Genomic DNA, 20,709 nt, shown 5'->3' on the forward strand with positions numbered 1-20,709 from the left:
ATCAAATACTGAAATAGATTATTTAACATGATTATCCATGCACTCAAACATCATGCATTTATTAAACTGTCTTTGCATCTAAATTAACGATAAATACATTGAAAACAAAAAACAGGAGGAGGTTGGCGGTGTTTTTGACCATAAAGGTAGTGTCACAGGAAGAACCACTGGTCCCTGCTGACCTGCAGCCTCTCCGTTGTGAGGTGGAGGTTTGGACAAGGACAAAAAGAGGTGCAGTTGGCAACGGGCTCGCATATCTCCAGAGACGAGTACAGAAGCTACTGAAAGAGAGCCGAAGCTAAAAATTAAATTACATCTCAAGCACACACTGCCAAAAGTGGACCAGGTAGTAGATGCTGAGGGATCTGGAGACAAAGGAAGCTGCAGCTGTTCATGATCGTTTCACATCATGACTTTAAGCTCCTCTTTATAAATCTTACTGATGAAAGTCTGGCTCAAGACGATCTAAACAGCGAATGAGTTTTGGCTGTAAATGAAAGGGCTGTGCTCGTTTTATAACACAAGACAGAACAGACCAGAAGAGCTTTGTAGCAAAGATAAAAGCAACAAGTCATTGCTGTATCTCATTATCTTCTTAACTGTTAAAAGCCAAAAACCTAACTGAAACTAAAATGAGTCACTCAGATGTGGTTTTCATCGTATCTCATCACTGTTTGGCTGGAACAGAGAAAAACTGGTTAAAATGTTGAGGATAGCCCTAAGTTGTTTTTTTTAGTTTAACAAGCCCTTTAGAATCAGAATCAGAATCAGAAAGGGGTTTATTGCCAAATGTTGAGCAGGTTTACAACATTAGGAAATTGCTGCGGTGCTTCAGTGCAAACATAGTGTCATAAATAGCACTTAAATAGACATGAAAAAATAAAAGTAGGGATAAGAATTAAAAGTGCTACGTAGAAAGATATATACATGAGTGCAGATGGTGATCAGTGCCAATGATGCAGTGAACACAGCGTAGGGTCATGTGTTAGTAGCGGGAACAGTCATATGGTTATTGTTCATGTGTCCAACAGCAGAGGGGAAGAAACTGTTCTTATGGCGAGAGGTTCTGGTGCGAATGGACCGGAGCCTCCTGCCTGAGGGGAGCAGGTCAAACAGACTGTGTCCAGGGTGAGAAGGGTCAGCTGAGATCCGAGCTGCACGCCGCAATGTCCTGGAGGTGTACAGGTCCTGCAAAGATGGGAGTCTGCAGCCAATCACCTTCTCAGCAGAGCGCACAACACGCTGCAGTCTCTGTTTGTCCCTGATAGTGGCTCCAGCGTACCACACGGTGATGGAGGAGGTGAGGATGGACTCGATGATTGCAGTGTAGAACTGCATCATCGTCCGTGTTGGCAGGTTGAATTTCTTCAGCTGCCTCAGGAAGTACATCCTCTGCTGGGCTTTCTTGATGACGGAGGTGATGGTGGGCTCCCACTTCAGGTCCTGGGTGATGGTGGCACCCAGGAAGCGGAATGAGTCCACAGAGGTGATGGGGGTGTCAGTCAGGATGATGGGGGGGAGTGGGGCTGTGTGCTTCCTGAAGTCCACAATAATCTCCACTGTCTTCTGGGCATTCAGCACCAGGTTGTTGTGGCTGCACCAGGACACCAGACGTTCAACCTCCCTCCTGTAGGCAGACTCATCCCCGTCCGAGATGAGTCCAATAACGGTGGTGTCATCTGCAAACTTGATTAGCTTGACAGACTGGTGGGTGGAGGTGCAGCAGTTGGTGTACAGGGAGAAGAGCAGAGGAGAAAGAACACAGCCCTGAGGGGAGCCGGTGCTGATGGTCCGGGAGTCCGAGACATTCTTTCCCAGCCTCACATGCTGCTTCCTGTCCGTCAGGAAGTCAGTGATCCACCGGCAGATGGGGTCAGGCACATTCATCTGGGAAAGCTTGTCTCTTTAAGGTGGAGAATAGTTATAGCAGATGGGTGGAGCTTCTGAGATAAGACATTAGGGACAATTTCCCCCCTAAATGACAACATACAGTGATGAGGCATAACCTTATGACCTTTTTCTTTTGCTGCCAAAACAGCCCTGACCCATGTTCCCTCTAAGCTGCGGCACGTGCGCAATTGCGCACTGCTGGCACGGTCTCTGCGCACAGAAAATCTGCTTTGCACACAAAAAAACTAACCTGAATTGAAATTAAAATTAATACTTTAACAATTCTGTTTTGCAGTGTTAGTCAGTGAGTGACTGGCTGCTCCCATATGGGATTAGAACACCTTATCCCATAGTTCAGCCAATAATGTGTATATACGCAGCCAATCAACGTCGTTAACAGGCTATGACAGCGTCCTTATGTGCCGACACCGGTGTTTGAGCTGGCAAAGCAGCGTGGCTGATGTGGAGTGAAGCCACGTTAATGACAACGTGTACAACCACTGGAGATGTGAGCAGGACAGACGGAACAATTCACGGAAAAAGTGTGGACTTTATAACAGTTTTTAAATTGTGCTGATAGGCCACGTAAAACCAGAGTTATCATAAAAATATCTGCAATGTTTGTTTTTCTTCCTGAATACTGTCGTTGTTTATATTTACTGCGGGAAGAAACTGTAAAAACGGCGTTTTATAAGGAAAAAAGGCTCGAAATCACTCTCCGCCTGTGAGCAAAAACAAACCCCACCCCCCTGTCCCTTTCCTATTCGTCCAAAAAAGTACCATGTCGACCAATCAAAAAATGATATGGCAACGTGGCATCTAGTTGTTAAGAAACGGGGGTAAGTTTTAGGAGTGTTTTGAGACGTGAGAGATTTGAGACATTTAGCGCAAATCATGTGTAGTTAGTGTGTAGTGTAGTCAATAGTTTTGTTGTGTGTGTCAGAACAATGAGTCGACTGCTGAATGTTACAGGAGTGATACATCTCCTGTTGTCGGGCCTGCAGGTATCAGGCTGTTGTTCTCCTTTATCTCATAGTGGACAGAAATTGTTTTTTGGAGTGGCACAAATAATTTGTGTGTCGTCAGATTTGATGCAGAACAGCTGATTGTTCTGTAAATAGTTTGAAATGTTTATTTAAAAATGCCTTGGCTGCATTTAAAAGAAATAGCTGCAAAAAACTTTGTTGTTTCCCAAACTGAGTTACTTTTTTGAAGAACTATATAATTAATTGCCCAACATTGGCCATTATATACTGTAGTTTGCAGACAGAGTTACAGGACTCTCTCCCAGACCACAGACTCATAATACATATCAGAGCTTTATAAAAAAAATTAAAAAAGAAAGAAAGTTGTGTTCTCAAAATTGGAGTTCAAGTTATTTTTACTTCAAATAGTGTTAACATACTACACAGGTCAATGACTAGATTTTTTTTTTTTTAATTTTCATTGTAAGTGGGCTAAAGCAGTTGATTAAAAGTAGTCTAACATAAATGTAAATGCTGTAATTTAATTATTTTAATAAACCATGTAACTTGGCTGGATTGGATGCCGGCGTAACCACAGTACACACGTCTGATGTCGCTCACAGTGGTCCAAGGGATCGCTCAGGGAGTTTGTGTGTTCGCTCAGATACATTAAAAATTAGAGGGAACATTGGCTCTGACCCATCAAGACTTGGACCCCTGAGAGTGTGCTATGGTTATCAGAGAGATCTGGGAAATTACAGGCAATCAACACCTCAAACTCGTTGCTCTGCTCCTCAGGCAGGCAGCGCACATTATCCTACTGAACCATTTACTGTTTCCATGAAAGGGTCTACATGGTCTGCAGCAGTGCTTAGGTAGGTGGGACCTAACAAAGTAGCATCCACATGAAGGGCAAGACCTAAGGATTCCCAGCAGAACATTGCCCAAAGCATTACACTGCCTCCAGAGGCTTAACTTTGTCCCACAGTCCATAGTGTGTGATTCATCAGGCCAAGGCACCTTCTTTCATTGCTCTGTGGTCCAGGTCTGATGCTCTCATGTCCATTGTTGGTGCTTTTGGTGGTGGACTGGGGTCACCAAGGGCATCCTGACTGGTCTGCAGCCCAATGTGCAACAAACTGTGATGAACTGTTTATCCTGATATCTTTCTATCAGAACCAGAACAAACTTTTTCTGCAGGATAGGTTACAGTAGCATCTGTTGGATCAGAAAACACAGGTCAGCCTTCACTTCCCATCAGTGAGTCTTGGCTGCCCATGACCCTGTAACTGTTTCACCACTGCAGACCAGGAACACCCAATAAGAGCTGCTCTGATGCAGTCGACTCCATTTTTCCTGCTTCTAACAGATCAACTGTGAGGACAAAATGTGCACTTTATCCCGAATATAGTCCACCCACTAACAGGTGCCATGATGAAGAGATAATAAGTGTTATTCATTTTATCTGTCAGTGGTCATAATGTTATGCCCGACCTGTGTACAAAGCCATGAAGATAGTCTGCTCATACAGTAGGTATTACAGACACTCACCTCATTATTTGCAACTCCGACCTTATTTAAAGTAAATATTCACCACTGTAACAGTATACATGACAAAATAAAAGAAAGCACCTCAGATTCATTGTTTTATAATAACTTGGTTAAGGTTTAAAATGACCACGGGCTTGGTTTAGGGATAATTTAACCATGCCTTAATGGTTACCAAGGTATCCATCTGTTTAAAAAAATTGTGAGCTTTATTTAAGAAATAATAAACAAAAATCATACATTTGTAGATGTTTTAGAATTTTTACAACCTCAGTACCAACCAGTGGCTCTTTTCATGAGCTTTGTTGACCATTAAAACCCGATCAGGGTCTCATATCTTTGTGCATTCAAGAAGAAATCTCACCTATTTTGTTCTGGCAGCGATTGCCCTCCCAGCCCGGCTTGCAGATACACTGTCCAGATCCTCCAATGCCATCATTGCACCTTCCCTGGTTCCTGCAGGAACAGGCTGAGAGAGACAAACAAGACTTGACTTGAAGAGTAGAAAAAAACTGTGAAATGAGCATTTAGAGCAGCCTGAAGCCTGAGCTTTGGGCTCACATCTGGATTATGTTTTATATGAGCAACATTATTTTTAAAATATAAAAAATGAAAAGCAGATAAGGTCCACTTCATAAATCACACAGCATAAATCTAATTTTTTGTCATATTTCTTATTTTAATATTATGCTTTTGATTTTATTTATGCTCCAAGGATCTATGGTGGTGAGCTGTCTGTGAACCTGAGTCACATTTGCAGCCCGAGTCTGACAGAGGAGAACAAATCAGCGTTATAGATAACATCCTCTCTACCAGAGAAGCTGACACCATCAGAGCTTAACAATTATTGACCAGCTGTTCTCACGTCGCATGTGAAGAAGGTACTGGAAACACCAGTTTTGGCTCACCTGAGACCACAGGTGGAAACATCTATTGATCCTCTGCAGTTTGTACACCAACCAAATCTGGGAGTGGATGATTCAATCATCTCCATGCTGCAGAGAACCTACTCCCAATCTGGAGAGTAACAGCTGCACAGTGAGGATACTTTCTATGATTTATCAAGTAAATTTGAAATGATTCAGCTGCTGCTTCTGAGCGAGAAGCTCCTGAAAATATCAGTGAACACGTCCACCATCTCATGGATTACTGACTACCTGACAGCCAGTCTTCAGTATGTTAGAATGGCATAGCTCTGTCAGATTTGGTGGTTACAGTGTAGCTTGCCATCACCAGTGTGTGAATGGGTGGATGACTGAATGTAGTGTAAAGCACTTTGGGGTCCATAGGGACTAAGTAAAGCGCTATACAAATAAAGGCCATTTACCATCAAGGATGGCTACATGGCCCATGTCTATCCTGGGACAGGATGCCGATGTGGTGGAGGAGTACAAGTAGCCGAGCATCCACATGAAAAACAGACTAAACTGGAAGGATGTATACAAGAAGGGGTGAGCAGGTTCTTCAACATGTGCAGAAACATAATGGACATTTTCTATCAGTCAGCTGTGAGAAACATCAGAGCTGGTAAGAGAAGGTCACTGCACCAGCTGTTATCCATAATGGATAATCCTGGCCACCCTCTGCACTGCTTACTAGGAGGCAGCGGAGCATCTTCCCCAAAAGACTGATTCAGCTCTGCTGCCACAAGAACAGAGACAGGAAAGCTTCATGTTGTCACCATCTTTAATACAATATATCATCTTTCAGGCTGAGAGACATCTGTCAGATATAATTATTAGTATTATTATTATTATTGTTAATAATACTAATATTTTAATTGCTGTAACACACATGAATTAATAATCATAGGTTAATTAAATATTACATAAATGCTGTTTTTTTCATCAAAAGTTTCATTGTTTTTTATAAGAGCTGTTATGCAACAGCTTCACTTTAACTAAAGCTGCAGAGTGCTCTTTGCAGACCTCAATCTGCTCTGGATGAATTGAGCAACCATGGCGACGTGTTTTGTTCCTGCTGTGACGAAGAGTTTCAAATCGACTCCAGCTCTAACTGACACCTCTGCTGTCTCCTCCAAAGCGAGGACACACCTGTGTTCCTCTGTGGAGAAACACTGAGTTGGATTTAATAAAGACTGTTAAACTCAAACAGGCAAAGATGAGCATTCGTATCCACATTTAAAGAAAAACAAAAAAATCTGCTCTGGTGGTTTGGCTCTAAGCGAAGACAGCTGGCAGGTTTGTCCCGAGCTGGAAACACACCCAGCTGTGTGATGGTGAGTGTGGAGTGTTGCCATGGTGACAGACTGCTGGAGAGCTGATGGGGGTGAGACTGTCTGCTGATGCCAGATTTGCTACTTTCTTTCGCCACAGCGTATTAAAGGGTCACAACGCAGCCATGGTGAATACATCAAAGGGCTGAAACGCACCCTCCTCTTATTTTTACATTTTGTTTTTTTTTAATACCAAAATCGTGCACCAAATTTATGATTGAGATTTTGCATTTCTATGCACTGCCCCCTGCAGGTGGTAGAGAGCTGCTGCCTCAAGTGCTGCTTTTCATTACACTCACATGTCTCCTCCCTTCCTCAGCTCATCCCAGTCAAGTGGGAGAGTTGTGAGGAAAAGGTGTGAGGATGGAGGAGGAAGCTGTGAAGTGAGAATTCCTCCATTCCAGAGTCAGTCTTCACTTATGGATGTTGCTTGTGATTGTTTTTGATTATCTACTCGTCTTATTTCTAGAAAGCGTTCTAAGAACTGAGCATTTATATGAAAATCAGCCTATCGCGCTAACTTTGGCTCATTACCAGATATTCTTGTTCATCAGTGAGCACTACACAGCATTGGAAGCAAGAAATTAAAGGAAAACCTCCCTCATCAAAAGTCTGTGAGGGTTCTCAGTCATCCAGGTCATCGTAGTCTGAGGGGCTTGCAAAGAAAAGCGTCTGGACTTTTCTAGGTTTCTTGAAGATGTTTCACCTCTCATTCGAGAAGCTTCTTGGGTTCTAAGAGCAACTGGTGGAGAATCCCAGATTTTATACCCTATGGGAGTGTTGCCCCAAAGGGTCATGGACCCCCTATTGATCCTCTACCTAATCACACGAGCCAAGGTGTGAAAACGGGTGTGGGTCACAGTCAGCCAAGGTTTCGGATGAACCCACTGTGAAACCTAGACCCACCCTATCATGTGATTTCCTGAGGTCAGATGGCCCAGGATGTGAGTGGGCGTTAAGGCGTCTGGGAGGGGATTTAAAAATTGGATAATAGATGGCAGACAGTTGGTGTCGTAAGCCACCGCCTCTGTTCAAAGATGGTGACATCGATGGCTTCTTTCACTCCTCTTTCAAACCACCTGTGAACATTGGCATCCTCGAAAGAGTGACCTTTGTCCTTTAGATGCAGATGAACCGCTGAGTCTTGTCCCATTGAGGGGTTCTTCTATGTTGTGCCATGCATTTATGAAGTGGCTGTTTGGTCTCTCCAACAGCCACTTCTGGAGAGCTGTTGGAGAGCAGACCTTAGGTGCACTCTCTTTGTTTTTCCACTGAGCGATGATAAAAACTAAAAAGCATTTTACCTGTGCAGTTAGGGCCATAGAACCCAGCGACACACAGTTCGCAGGATTCCCCTCTGAATCCGGTGTGGCATCTACATGTTCCAGTACCGAGATTACCGTCGTTGCAGTCGCCATGTTTGCCACAAGGGGCCTCCAAACCACCTGAACAAACTGCAACAGACAGAAGAAAAGGGTCAAAACATAGCATGGAAACAAAGAAAAAAAGAAACTCTCTTCCAGTCTTTATTAACTTTGCTCAGTGGGACCTGACAGAGACGGAAGTCTGTGGGAGAATTCTGCAAAGGTAAACATGGTGGCACACCCAGCCTTACCCAGCTTTCATGTCCCTGTGACCTCTGAAAAAAGGTTTTACTCCAGGGGCTTCAAAACAACTGCCCATAGGCATTACCAAGACGGCTTGCAGTGCTGTGAAAAAGTATTTACCCCCTCCTTGATTTCCTAGCTTTTTACATTTGTCACGTGTAGATAACACAAGTTAAATATAATCTGGTGACAGGGGATCTCTAAGAATCGCCCCACAGTTCTTCAGCTAAGACACCTGAGTTAGAAAACACAAACCCTGCAGTCGTCTTTACTCGCGAAGGCAGTCACAGAGCGCTCGTCCTCGCAGGAGGCACTCATGGACTCGCGCTCTGTCACTGTCTGCGTTCTTTATTTATGCAAGCTTGTCACATGTGTGTACAAAGATAACAAAGTTATTCTAAGAACTCAGAGCTGAGGTTCCCCTTTTCTAAGTCTGTATGTTCTTAACATAGAGGAAGCTGTTAGTTGCTAAATAAGTTTATCACACAAGAGTTTATGTGAAAAGTCACGTAGACATGTGGATTGCTTAGTGATCCATAAATTGAGCACATTTCATGTAGCTGATCACACTAGGTACAATTTTCTTCTGACATTCCCTCCTTTTTATCACGAAATGAAATGTACATGTTATCAGTAAGTAACTACTTGTCTTTCACATTTTCAGTTACTACATCATTAGTTGCACTTCATCTTCATCTAACAAATGGGAAAAGAAGTCTTCATGATCCTCATCGGTTTGTGGTACATCTGCATATGCTGTGAGTGATGTCGCTATCATCTGTGAAATTACAGCTTTTAAACAAGGGATAACACAAATAAAGAAAAAGCAAAATAAAACCAGGGAAACTCCAACGCCGATCAACAGTCTCTTGACTGAGCGCTTCTTCCTGGATGAGGATGTTGATGTTTATGTGCACTTTACACAAGCCATTCTGAAAGTGTGATCAGAGATCAGAATTGGTGCACATGTTACAGTGTGTTTCCCATATATGGTTGGTTGTGTTAAACACGTATCTGTATCAGGCATTGTTCATCCAAGGATGGATGTGGTCTTGTGTCATGTCCAGTAGATGTGAGTTGTCATGTGTCCATCTCTTATCTCGGCTCGTGTATTGGTATCTTATTATTATCTTTGTCTAATATTAAAATCTGATTCCTGATCTGAAACATGGCAGTGTGAAATCAGGAAGGGGACAAATACTTTTTCACAGCAGTTTAGAAAGACCGTAAGTCCACATTTTTCTCACTTGGATATTAAACTAAGTAAGCATCAGTAATATCTAGTCAACCAGAAGCGTGACTGATATCTTTGAGAAAACATGCTTTCAATAAAAACTACACAAACTCAACAACTTCCAAACTAAAGCCTGTGACTTTCAGAATTTGTAACTCAGTCTTTAAACAAGCTGCAAAAACCAAGAACATCTCTGTACAAACAAAAGCACAATTCCTCACATAAGTGCCTCCATCCCTTCCCCTCTTACCTTGACAGTCTCGCCCGAAGTGGTTTTTGCAGCACTTCTGTACCCAGCCTGGAAAGCTACAAACTCTCCTACAGCCATATCTGCTGAAACGATCCAGGTCATCATACAAGTATGAGTAGCGATACCTGGAGCGCAAGTTCAAACAGCGCTCCGTCTTTCCCTGGAAGAATACAGAAATGATATTTATCTCCACAGTCTTTGCAGCTAATGCTCACATGCTTTAGCAGACCTTACCGTGTCATAGTGTTTGAAGGGACAGGACGGGGTGAAGATGCAGCTTCCACAGCGCCCCTGAAATATTTAAGACAAGTGAGATAATGATTATTTGTCATGAGATAACAGGGTTAAAGCCCTACTTAATCCACCAGGGCACATGCTAATGTGAGAGCCTTTGTAGTTTTCTGGTGTTGTTAGGATATCTGGGTCGCTGACCCAGTGGTTTTAGTTTTGTACCTTTTATTTGTGCTGTCATCTTAGTTTATTGTGAAAGTTTTGGTTTCTGTTTTGCATTTCTATTTTTCCCCAGTTCTTCTTGGTGTGTGATTATTTAGTTCTGAAGTTTTGGTTTCCTTACTCCCTCTATTCTGTGTCCAGTCAGTGTCTGTGTCTGCCCTGGTCCCACGTCTCTGTTCCCTCTGTTGCAGTGCCTGCTTGTGCGTCTGTAAGTTCAGTCTGTGTTTCCTGTTTTACTTTAAAAATCCGTGTCTCATGTTAATGCGTCTGGTTTTGCTTCCTTTGTCTCATCAGCCCTGATTTGTCCAGCTGTGTTTCCCTCCTGTCTCTCATTCCCTGATTGCTCCCTCTGTGTATATAAGCCCTGTGTTTTCATCTGTCCGTGTTGCGATCTACCCTCATTCATGCTTTGTGGCCTGCCTGCATGCATTCTTTGTAATTTTGAAGTTTGTTACTTTGAGTTCAGCATTACAGCTGTTTTTTTTTTGAGTTCACGTTTGTCTCCCGAGTCTGTACTTTGGGTCCCCCTTACCACCACTCCTGCCTGCACACAGCCTTCGCATGACAGGTGTTTATTCACCTGGCGCTCATCCTGGGAATTACACATTATTCAATCCCAACAATTTAGTGAAACAAAGCTTAGCTTAGTTGTTAGCTTGGTTGCTAAAGGTCAGAGGCAATTGTATGATCTATTCCTACTCTACACAAGAAGAAGCTAATAAACAATTTAGCTTCCTAAATTTTAAAATAAATCCTATGATCAAAGATAATCTGTTTTAATTAAAGGATAATTTCAACTTTTATCTAATCTGCTATATGTCTCGGTTCCTTTTCTGTGCATACACTACTGGTCAAAAAATTTAGAACTATTTTTTATTCCATTTTTTTATTAAAGATTATGCAGTTTAATTTCACATTGCACACTGAAATGAAAGCATAGTAAAATAAGCAATTTGAGTTTAAAAAGAAATCATGGACCCTGACTCCAGCACAAACAGCCCCAGACAACCACACTTCCTTGTCGATGTTTGACAGTTGATGCCACACGATGTGGAACCATCCTTTCGCCTACCTGACGGCATACAAAGATCCTGTATGATGAACTGAAGATTTCAAAATATGATTCATCAGTCCATAAAACTTTTTTTTCAGTCTTCAGTGGTCCGATGGCAGTGTTTCATGGCCCAGACAAGCCTCTTTGTCTTATTCTGATGTCTTAGCAATGGCTTTCTTGCTGCAACCTGTCAAACCCGTGGTTCAAAGTCTTCTCTACACAGCTGAAACTGAGACTTGCTTACCTGCTTACTTACTCTGAACCAGAACTTGGAGCTATACTATATAAATAATACTTAATTTATTGTATTCATTCTAAATTTGGGTTAAGTTTCACCATTTACATAAGCATTTCCATTTGTTATGTTTAGCTTAATTTTTTACCTGCAGTAACAAACACTTTCCCTAGCCTTGTCTAATCAGTCTAAATCAAAACTAACGAACCCAATAAACAGATTTCTTTTTTTATTTTGAGAACCTTTTGATTATAATTTTGAAAATCAGATGAAAATAAACAACATAATTTCTTTAGTAAATTACATCACTGCATTTACTAATGCTGTTGGGGCACACAGTAAAAATGACTCCCCCAGTGGCGGTACTGGTGTTGAAGTGGTAGCATTGTTAGTGTTACTCACGTAAGTGGTTCTGTTCTCGATGGTGTCACAGAATGCCCCGAGGCCAGCAGGTTCCAGCAGCTGGTCGATGCCATAGGCCACGCCATTCTGGAAGTTCAGGTAGCGGTCCACTACCTTGGCCTCATTTTCATTTATTACTACTGAACCCTAAAAACAGACACACATTTTAAAAAAATACAACTACTAAGCAATAACAGAGTAGACTAAAATGGAAACCATTCAGTAGAGACAACAGAGTGATGTTATGATCATTTTGTTGGTGGTGTAAAAACAAACAGCAGGAGTTTTGTGAATATTCACAATACACTATATAACCAAAAGTATTCGCTCGGGTTTAATATGATCTCAACCCACCCTGTGCAGCTATAACAGCTTCAACTCTTCTGGGAATGCTTTCCACAAGGTTTAAGAGCATGTGTTTATAGGAATTTTTGACCATTCTTCCAGAAGTGGATTAGTGAGGTCAGACACTGATGTTGGACAAGAAATCCTAGCTCGCAGTTTCCAGTTTAATTCATCCCAAAGGTGTTCTGTCAAGCTAAGGTCAGGACTCTGTGGAGGCCAGTCAAGTTCTTCCACACCAAACTTGCCATCCATGTCTTTATGGCTCTTGCATGTTGACTGGTGTGCAGTCATCTTGGAACAGGAAGGAGCGTTCCCCAAATTGTTACCACAAAGTTGGGAGCATGAAATTGTTCAAAATGTTTAGATATGCTGAAGCATTACGAGTTCCCTTCACCGGAACAAAGGGGCTGAGCCCAACTTCTGAAAAACAACCCCACATCATAAACCACATCCACCAAACTTGGCACAGTGCAGTGCCAAACCCAGACTCCTTTATTGGAGCGCCAGACGGAGAGGTGCGATTCAGTTACTCCCTTTATTGTCAACCAGAACTTGGGGCTATACGCAATTCGTCACTTCTAGAGTCCAGTGGTGGTGTACTTTACACTACTACATCCACACTTTGCATTGCACTCATTGATGTAAGACTTGAATGCAGCTGCTTGGCTATAGAAACCCATTCTGTAATGTTCTGATCTAAACTGAAGGTCACATTCAGAGGTCTGTAGCAACTGACTCTACAGAAAGTTGGGGGCTTCTGTGCACTATGTGCCTCAGCATCAGGTACAAAGCTGGAATTCACTGAGCTCCTGAATTCACAAATCTTTGTAGAAGCAGTCTGCATGCCTATGTGCTTGATTTTATACACCTGTGGTCCTCTTGCTAGCCATCTCTCGTTCACTGTAAGAAACCTCGGAGTGTTCTTGGATAGCTCTTTTAAATCAGAGAAACAGGTCTCCACTGTGGTAAAAAAAAAATAGCTTTTACCAGTTGCGTCAGATATCTAAAGCAAAGCCGTTCCTTCCTTTAAGGAAAAACGTATCCACGCATTCATCACATCCAGACTGGACTACTACGACTCCCTCTACTTGGGCCTCCAACACTCTTCTCTTTACCGGCTTCAGTTAGTTCAAAATGCAGCTGCGCGTCTCTTAACATGTACTAGAATCTATGATCACATCACTCCAATTTTAGCTCCCTGTTAAATTTCCTATAGATTTTAAAATTCTTTTGTTTACTTTTAAATTCTAAATAATTTAGCGTCCAGCTATCTTTCCAAACTCCTCCATTTGTACAATCCAAATAGAGCACTAAGATCTTCAAATCAGATGCTCCTAACATGATCTAGGTCTCGACTGAAGTCCAGAGGTGACCGGGCCTTTGCAACCGTAGCGCCTAGACTCTGGAATAACCTCCCTGCTCATATTCATACCTCCGAGTCTATCCAGTCTTTTAAATCTTGTCTTAAAACCTATTTTTTTTACTTAGATTCTAACTAGTTGGCTATTATCTGGCTTGTGTTGTCACCGATTGTTTCCTGCCCTGTTTTTTCTTGTTGTTTTGTTTTAATTGTCTCATGCTTTTACTCTGTCTGACTCTGAAGCACTATGGTCAACTTTGTTGTTTCTAATATGTGCTATAGAAATAAATTTTGATTTGATTTGATGACAGTGAGCAGAACACTTGAATTCAATTATTTGAATGGGTGAGGTAATACTTTTGCAGACATCTCGTGTTTACAGACCTGTAAAATCACTGCATGATCAATCAGTTGATAAAAGTAATTCACTCACGGGTCTGTTTATAACATGTGCCAACCACACAGTAACTAGGCCCTTGTAGTACCTACTTATGACAGACATTAAAATTATCTGTGGGCTAAGCTTTGACTTTCCTGTCTGTGTAAAATGGTAACATGTTCTTATATAGCACTTTTCTATTTTATCTGAGCATTGAAAGTGTTTTATAAAACATATCTTATTCATCCTTTCACACATGCATTCATTCAATCCTTTTCTAGCTAACATTCACGCACATTCATACTCTGATGAATGCATTTTGCCCAAGGATACCTTGGCACGCAAACTGGATCAGAAAGGGAGCAAACGACCAACTTTCCAAATGGTAGATGACCTGCACTACCTCCTCAGCTATAGCCACCCCCACATTAGTTCTTGCAACCAATTGCATTCTTCATTGATGCATGAATTGAGTGAACCACCAATAAGAGTCATATCAGAGTTTTTGAGGTTTCCACATTCAGAGACAAAGTTTTGAAAAGAGTAAGGTTTTCTAGGCAGGAGTTCCTCCATGAGAACTCTGACGCTCATTAGTCAGTACTTGTAGGAACCCGCTGGGGGTGGACTTGCTTTGGGGTAGAGGCAGAGCATGTACGGTCATCCAGCCAGTGGCGATGCACAGACTAGGCCCAAGGCCACAGAGCACACACACTGTCATGGGTAAGACCCAAGCAGGGGCACATGGAGCACCTCAGGTGGATAACCTCAGCAGACCCGCTTGCATGCCATGAGGTCATAAAGACTGAGTGTTGCAGAGAAGGTGCTCCCCCTGTAGCCAACAATGTCTAGATGCTGAGCCACACCACCAAGGCACATTTTTAGTCAGTTATAGGAAACAAATCCCAGGAGAGGTCCTAGGTTTGATCAACCAACCTGTGGGAACAGTGCTTTCACCATGTAGCAACACTAGTTAATATAGCAACAATTAACTGCCAGGAGTGGAAGAAGTAATGGCCACTCATTTGGTTTATGTGTGTGTGTTTCCTCACCACCAGGCTCTGGTCACAGCTGAACTTGATGGTGGATCCATGCATCGTGCGGAAGGATGAAAATTTAGTCGGCAGTCCAACATTTGTCACCTACACACACACACACACACACACAGGCATAATGCTTCAAAGGAAAAGGTTTAGAAAAACTTTAATATTGTCAATGATTCTGATTAAATATGTGCTTAAACATCTTTTGATACAAACCCTAAAAGCAGATCAAGAGAATGTTATTACTTTATTAATGCAATTCATTCATTTTCTTGGCTTAGCCAATTCAGGGCTCATGTTCACATCCACATCTACAGAGATTTTCTTCATGTCTTTAAGACATTTCTGCAGTTTAACTAAATGGTGTGTGTTATCTGGCTTCATGGATAGATAAAGTTGTGTGTCATCTGCACAGCAGTGAAAATGTATGCTATGCCTTCTAATGATACTGCCTAAGGGAAGCATGTATAATGTAAACAGAATTGGTCCTAACACTGAACCCTCAGCTTTTGAAGAAGAATCTCCATTTACATGAACAAACTGGAGTCTATTAGACAGATAAAATTCAAACTACTGCAGCGCAGTAACTGTAATACCTACAGCGTGCTCTAATCTTTCTAATAGAATATTATGGTCAACAGTATCGAACGCTAGCAGGACAAGCACAGAGATGAGCTGCCTCTCCCTGAGCCTGGTTCTAGAGGACGTTTCTTCCAGTTAAATGGGAGTTTTCCTTCCCACTATCGCCAAAGTGCTTACAAAGGGGGTCGTATGGTTTTTGGGGTTTTCTATGTTGTATTATTGTAGGGGTCTACCTAGAGCTGGGCGATAGAACGATAACAATATGTATTGCAAAATAACTTTTCCTCGATAGAAAAGTTAAACTATTGCGATAGGCCTCGTCTCTCTTGTCCTCTTTAAAAAAAAAAAAAAGAACAACAGCCGATCCAAATTAAGTAGCGCAGAGCCAAACCAATCACATCCACAGCGCCACGTCACGTGACTTGTTACGTACAGCACAAGTGCCAAGCCGCACATGTGTATTTGTTTTGGGAAGCAGCCAGCCGCCATGCCGCCCGGGTAATGGAGGAAATGAGTGTGCCGACTAGAGAAAAATCAACCAAGCGTGACCGAAGGTTACCGAAGAGAAAACAGATGATGGTTCCAATGCCGGAGAGATTGTCGAACGGAAGAGCCATAGAAGTTCTGTAGTGTGAAGGTATTTCGGCTATTTCAAGTCTGACAAAAAACAGAGCAGCGCGCACTATAAATGTGCCGAAAGCAAGTCTGGAAATACAATGAAGCGGTGAATGCGCAATCTCTGACTGGAAGCGCTAATTCGTCATTCGGCTTTTGTCAGACTAAAGTAACTGTTAAAACTGTTTGAAAAGCTGAGCTATACAACAAGGAGAGATTGAGAATTTCCTTTTAGTTCTCAGTTTATTTGATATTGACAAAAGTTAGTCAGTTTTGTCTGTTCTTCTGTAAAACAAACTAAGATTTATTTTTAGAATTAATATTTTGTTTCTAAGTGGAATTGACAATTTAGTCTGTTTTGTTTGTTCTATTTTGAAACTTAAACGCTTTAGCGGCTGCCTTTTGTGTAGTTTGCAATATTTGCCTTTATTTATCTGAAAAAGTCTCATGTTCCTTAAGTACATCTACCCTGTTGAACTTATTATGGGAAATAAATATTTAAATCAAAACAAGCTGCTGATTATTTCACATTTTACTTGTGAGCAACGGCACATTTAAATCTTACAAATATAGTTATTTGGCTTATATCGTGATAGATATCGTTATCGCCAGAAATGAAAAAAACATATCGTGATATGAAAAAATCTTATATCGCCCAGCTCTAGGTCTACCTTACAATATAAAAGCGCCTTGAGGCGGCAGTTGTGATTTGGCATTGTATAAATAATATTGAATTGGATTATAACCCTACACATCTCTTTTTGCCATTCGTAATCGGCTCTATCCAAAAGAACACTTCGTTATTCATCCAGTCATTCTCCTCCTACCTTTGAGTTGCGAATGATGTGAGCCTTTAAGGTGGCAGCCAGCCGGTCCCGGTGTAAAGGGTGGATGAGCCAGAGCTGCCTTTCAGGTGGCAAGGACTCCATGGCCTTGTCTGTGGGCCAAAACACGGTGAATGGTTGGTGGACAGCCATATTGAGTGTAGGGAGGAGGCCTGCAATCTGCAAAAAGTGATAAAAGCACTTAACAGTGAGTCTTGCACATTGATTTTTTTTTTGACATTTTAGAAACACTTGAAATTAATTTTACTAGATACAAATGTTATGATAAATGTTAGAACAAATCGAACTTAACTTAATCTTTTCCTTTATGAAAGCCATATCTGCTGTGTAATCTGTTGTACAGTGATACTGGGCTGCACAGCGGAGGTCTATCATGAGTAATTCTGTCTCTAATCAACAAAGTTTTCTGTTTGACAGTCTTTGATTTCATTAAAAATGTTATGGTACAAAATATGAATATTTACAAAAATAGCTGTGAAATATGAAATGCTTTTTAAAAAATGATTCGTCGACCCACCTTCAGGCCTTTTTCCACACACTAAAATTGGAAACAGTGTTTGAACAAGAATATCTCAACAACTATTAACGATAAAGCCTGAAATTTTCAATGGTCTATCATTGTTCTTGATAAAATTTTAGCTCTTCATTCTTGATGATGATGATGATAAAAACAGCAGCCTTTATCTTTAATAAGTTTTGAAATATTCATGTTCATACATTGCCTCAAATTTCAATGGGCCAAAAAAGACACTTTTAGGTCTTTTTTGGCCCATTGAATTATAGCACCACTGGTTAACAATGATGAGGATGTTTGTATCCTCGACAGGGAGGAATGCTGGTTTGAGCGGGGAGTCAAGGAGGCCATTTAAAGGGGAAAGATCATCTCTGAATCGAGGACAGGGCCTAAGGGTACATCTTTCACCATCTTACAACGCTGTGATTGCAACCATTCTCCAACTCTCTGTAAAATGGTACTCATGGTTATTGAGCAGTGGCCGCTAATCAATATTCATGACAATTTGCATATTAACGACAATGAAACTGACCTCACAGCCCATTGTTCATCAGTGGTGCTAGTGTCAGTCATTATGGAAATGTGCTGTTTATAAGGTGGAGGAGACCTGCAGTAAGCTGACGCTGTAAATCTCACTTGGTTGAGTGACAAAATGTTTCTCCCACTGAAAACGCTACGTCCAGATAAACAGAATCAACCTTTTTGCGATAGAGTCTAAAGGTACCTCTACCCATGTATTTTCCTGTTATGGCAAAAGAGTCTCATCTCAAGGACAAAGATGTTCAAGAGGAGCTGCCAAGCAGGAAGACAAGAAGACCACAAAGAAGGTTCATGGAGTGAAGGAGGACATACAGAGGGTTGGTGTGACGGAGGAAGATTGTAGGGATAGGATGAGATGTTGGCAAATCACTGTGGTGATTGCAAAGCCAAAGGAAGAAGAACGTCAAGAAACTAACCATGACCACAAAAACATGAACATATGTGATTGCATCAGCAGGTCATAGCATTAAGCACATTGCTGACAATATTAACAGTGATAGGACGATTTCGAGGTTCTAATCTTGGAGTCGATCAATAGGAAGAACACTCCCTCCACTTTCACAAGCATTAAGATCGTAGAACATTTATGGCAAAGTGATGTTTCAATCTATCATGTAATTTCAAGTCAAGTGGCTTTATTGTTATTCCAGCCATGTGCAGTGGTACAGTATACAGTGAAACGAGACAACGTTCCTCCAAGACCATGGTGCTATGGTCTTGGAGGCAGTGCAACACCAGACAGAACAGAACAGAACGATACAGACTCAAGACAGTGCAGACACAACAATGCCACAGAAAAGTGCAACAATGACAGTAGGTTGTGCAAAAGACTGAGCATTGTGCAAAAAGTACATATGAGATAAGGTAATCTCTGTGTGGAAGTTTCACAAAATTCTGACAAATAATCTCGTCGCAGAAGGTCGTCTACAGTTCAGTTGAGTTCAGTTCAGGCTTATTTATATAGCATCAGTCATAACAACAGCTGCCTCGAGGCTCTTTACACTGTGAGGTAAAGATTACAGTGTTACTGTGGTGGATAAATGGACACATGGATGGCTTTTCATGCCATAAGCTCAGTCCTTTGGCTAGATGAGCTAAAAACTACAGAATCAGATTGTTAATCCAGGTGTTAAGCATTTGAATACAATTCAGTATGATGTAGGAAAAATATTTAAGACTCTTTGTCATAAAATAGTCAACTATCAACAAAGAACAATCTGCACAGGATCTGTTTTTGAGTGTGAAGTCATTCTGTTTAGTTTTTGTCTCCTTATAGCCTGGGGTTAAACTGGGCAGGAGCCTACTGCAGAGCGTTACCAGCTCACACTGTGACACTTAAACACAGGATAAACATAAAATGCCTTCCCCTTTTTTTTTTACTTTGCTGCAGCAAGAACAAAAGCACTGGTATCTATGCAGTCTCTGAACTGAACTTCTGCATGTGGCTATTTCCCTATTTCAGTCTTGTTAACATAAATACTTTCTATATACTAACTATATGCAAGCTTTTGTGACATATACAATTCCTACTGTGAAAAACACAGCAGTCAAGGTCAGAAGGAAGCCATTTTGTACTTTCATGATAAATATAATTTTTCCCATAGTGTGGCCCCCTGGTGGTCCCTGAAGGTACTGTAGGTGGTTGTTTAAAATGTTTACTGAAAAATATATTTAGAAGAATGTAAATTTTAATAGCTGCACATTTTTTAAACTTTAACTCCTTGCAGAAAGCCTTTTCTGCTGTCCAGCACTCATTACATCAGCTTAAACTTGTTCTCAACGCAGACAAAACAAAGCTCATGTTGTTTTCTAAATCAAGGAGACGAGCCCAAACAATCCCATCAGTAACCACTCTTGAAGGTAATAAAATAGAGTTGGTTCACACCTATAAATATCTGGGAATCTTAATTGATGACTCGCTTACCTTCAAACCACATGTAGAGAATCTTGTGAAAAACCTGAAGTTAAAACTGAGATTTTATTTTCAAAATAAGTTGTGTTTCTCTTTTAATACAAAGAAGCGGCTTGTTGCTGCAACATTCTTGCCTGTGCTGGATTATGGTGATATTCTATATATGAATGCTTCTGCTCAATGTCTTCGAATGGTTGATTCTGTGTATCATGCTTCTCTGAGGTTCATCACTAACTGTAAATTTCAGACTCACCACTGTGAGTTATACTCTCAGGTAGGATGGCCTGCTTTGGTAAGTCGGAGGAACTCTCATTTATACAGTTTTATATATAAGGCGATACTTGGGTTGCTGCCTTCTTATATATGTTCCCTGCTTGTAATGAAACATGCTGGTCGGTATTCTCTTCGTCCGCATGGTTACTTGTTGCTTTCTGTTCCATTTGCCCGAACTGAACTTGGTAAAAGAGCTTTTGTCCATTTAGCACCCTCGGCCTGGAACAAACTGCAGAAGGAATGGAAAATGACTGAATTCATTTCATTAAGTGATTTTAAATCTAAACTACGAATCCTTGAGGCCAAGTCCATAACATGCAACTGTTTCAATTAGATTGATTGTCATTTTAACTGACTTTTTATTTTATTTGAATTTTATTGAATTTTATTTTTATTTTATTTGTATTCTTTCACTTATTGTTGCATGTGT

At 41.2% G+C, this 20,709-nt stretch overlaps 1 protein-coding gene across 2 annotated transcripts in view; it reads right to left on the minus strand.

Moving 5' to 3' along the window:
• Nucleotides 1–20,709, minus strand: part of stab1 (stabilin 1) — a 185,484-nt gene that overhangs the window by 72,149 nt on the left and 92,626 nt on the right. For both annotated transcript variants that reach the window (XM_085407157.1, XM_085407156.1), the window contains 7 exons: nt 17,023–17,199; nt 15,008–15,097; nt 11,875–12,021; nt 9,965–10,021; nt 9,731–9,890; nt 7,944–8,093; nt 4,768–4,872 (listed from right to left, as the gene is read on the minus strand). In XM_085407157.1, coding sequence (XP_085263283.1) covers nt 4,768–4,872; nt 7,944–8,093; nt 9,731–9,890; nt 9,965–10,021; nt 11,875–12,021; nt 15,008–15,097; nt 17,023–17,199 — 886 coding nt within the window. The remainder of the gene's footprint in view (nt 1–4,767; nt 4,873–7,943; nt 8,094–9,730; nt 9,891–9,964; nt 10,022–11,874; nt 12,022–15,007; nt 15,098–17,022; nt 17,200–20,709) is intronic.

Source organism: Rhamphochromis longiceps, linkage group LG5, assembly GCF_057381845.1.
Source record: "Rhamphochromis longiceps isolate RC_006_pf linkage group LG5, R_longiceps_female_GT1.1, whole genome shotgun sequence".
Taxonomy (NCBI): domain Eukaryota; kingdom Metazoa; phylum Chordata; class Actinopteri; order Cichliformes; family Cichlidae; genus Rhamphochromis; species Rhamphochromis longiceps.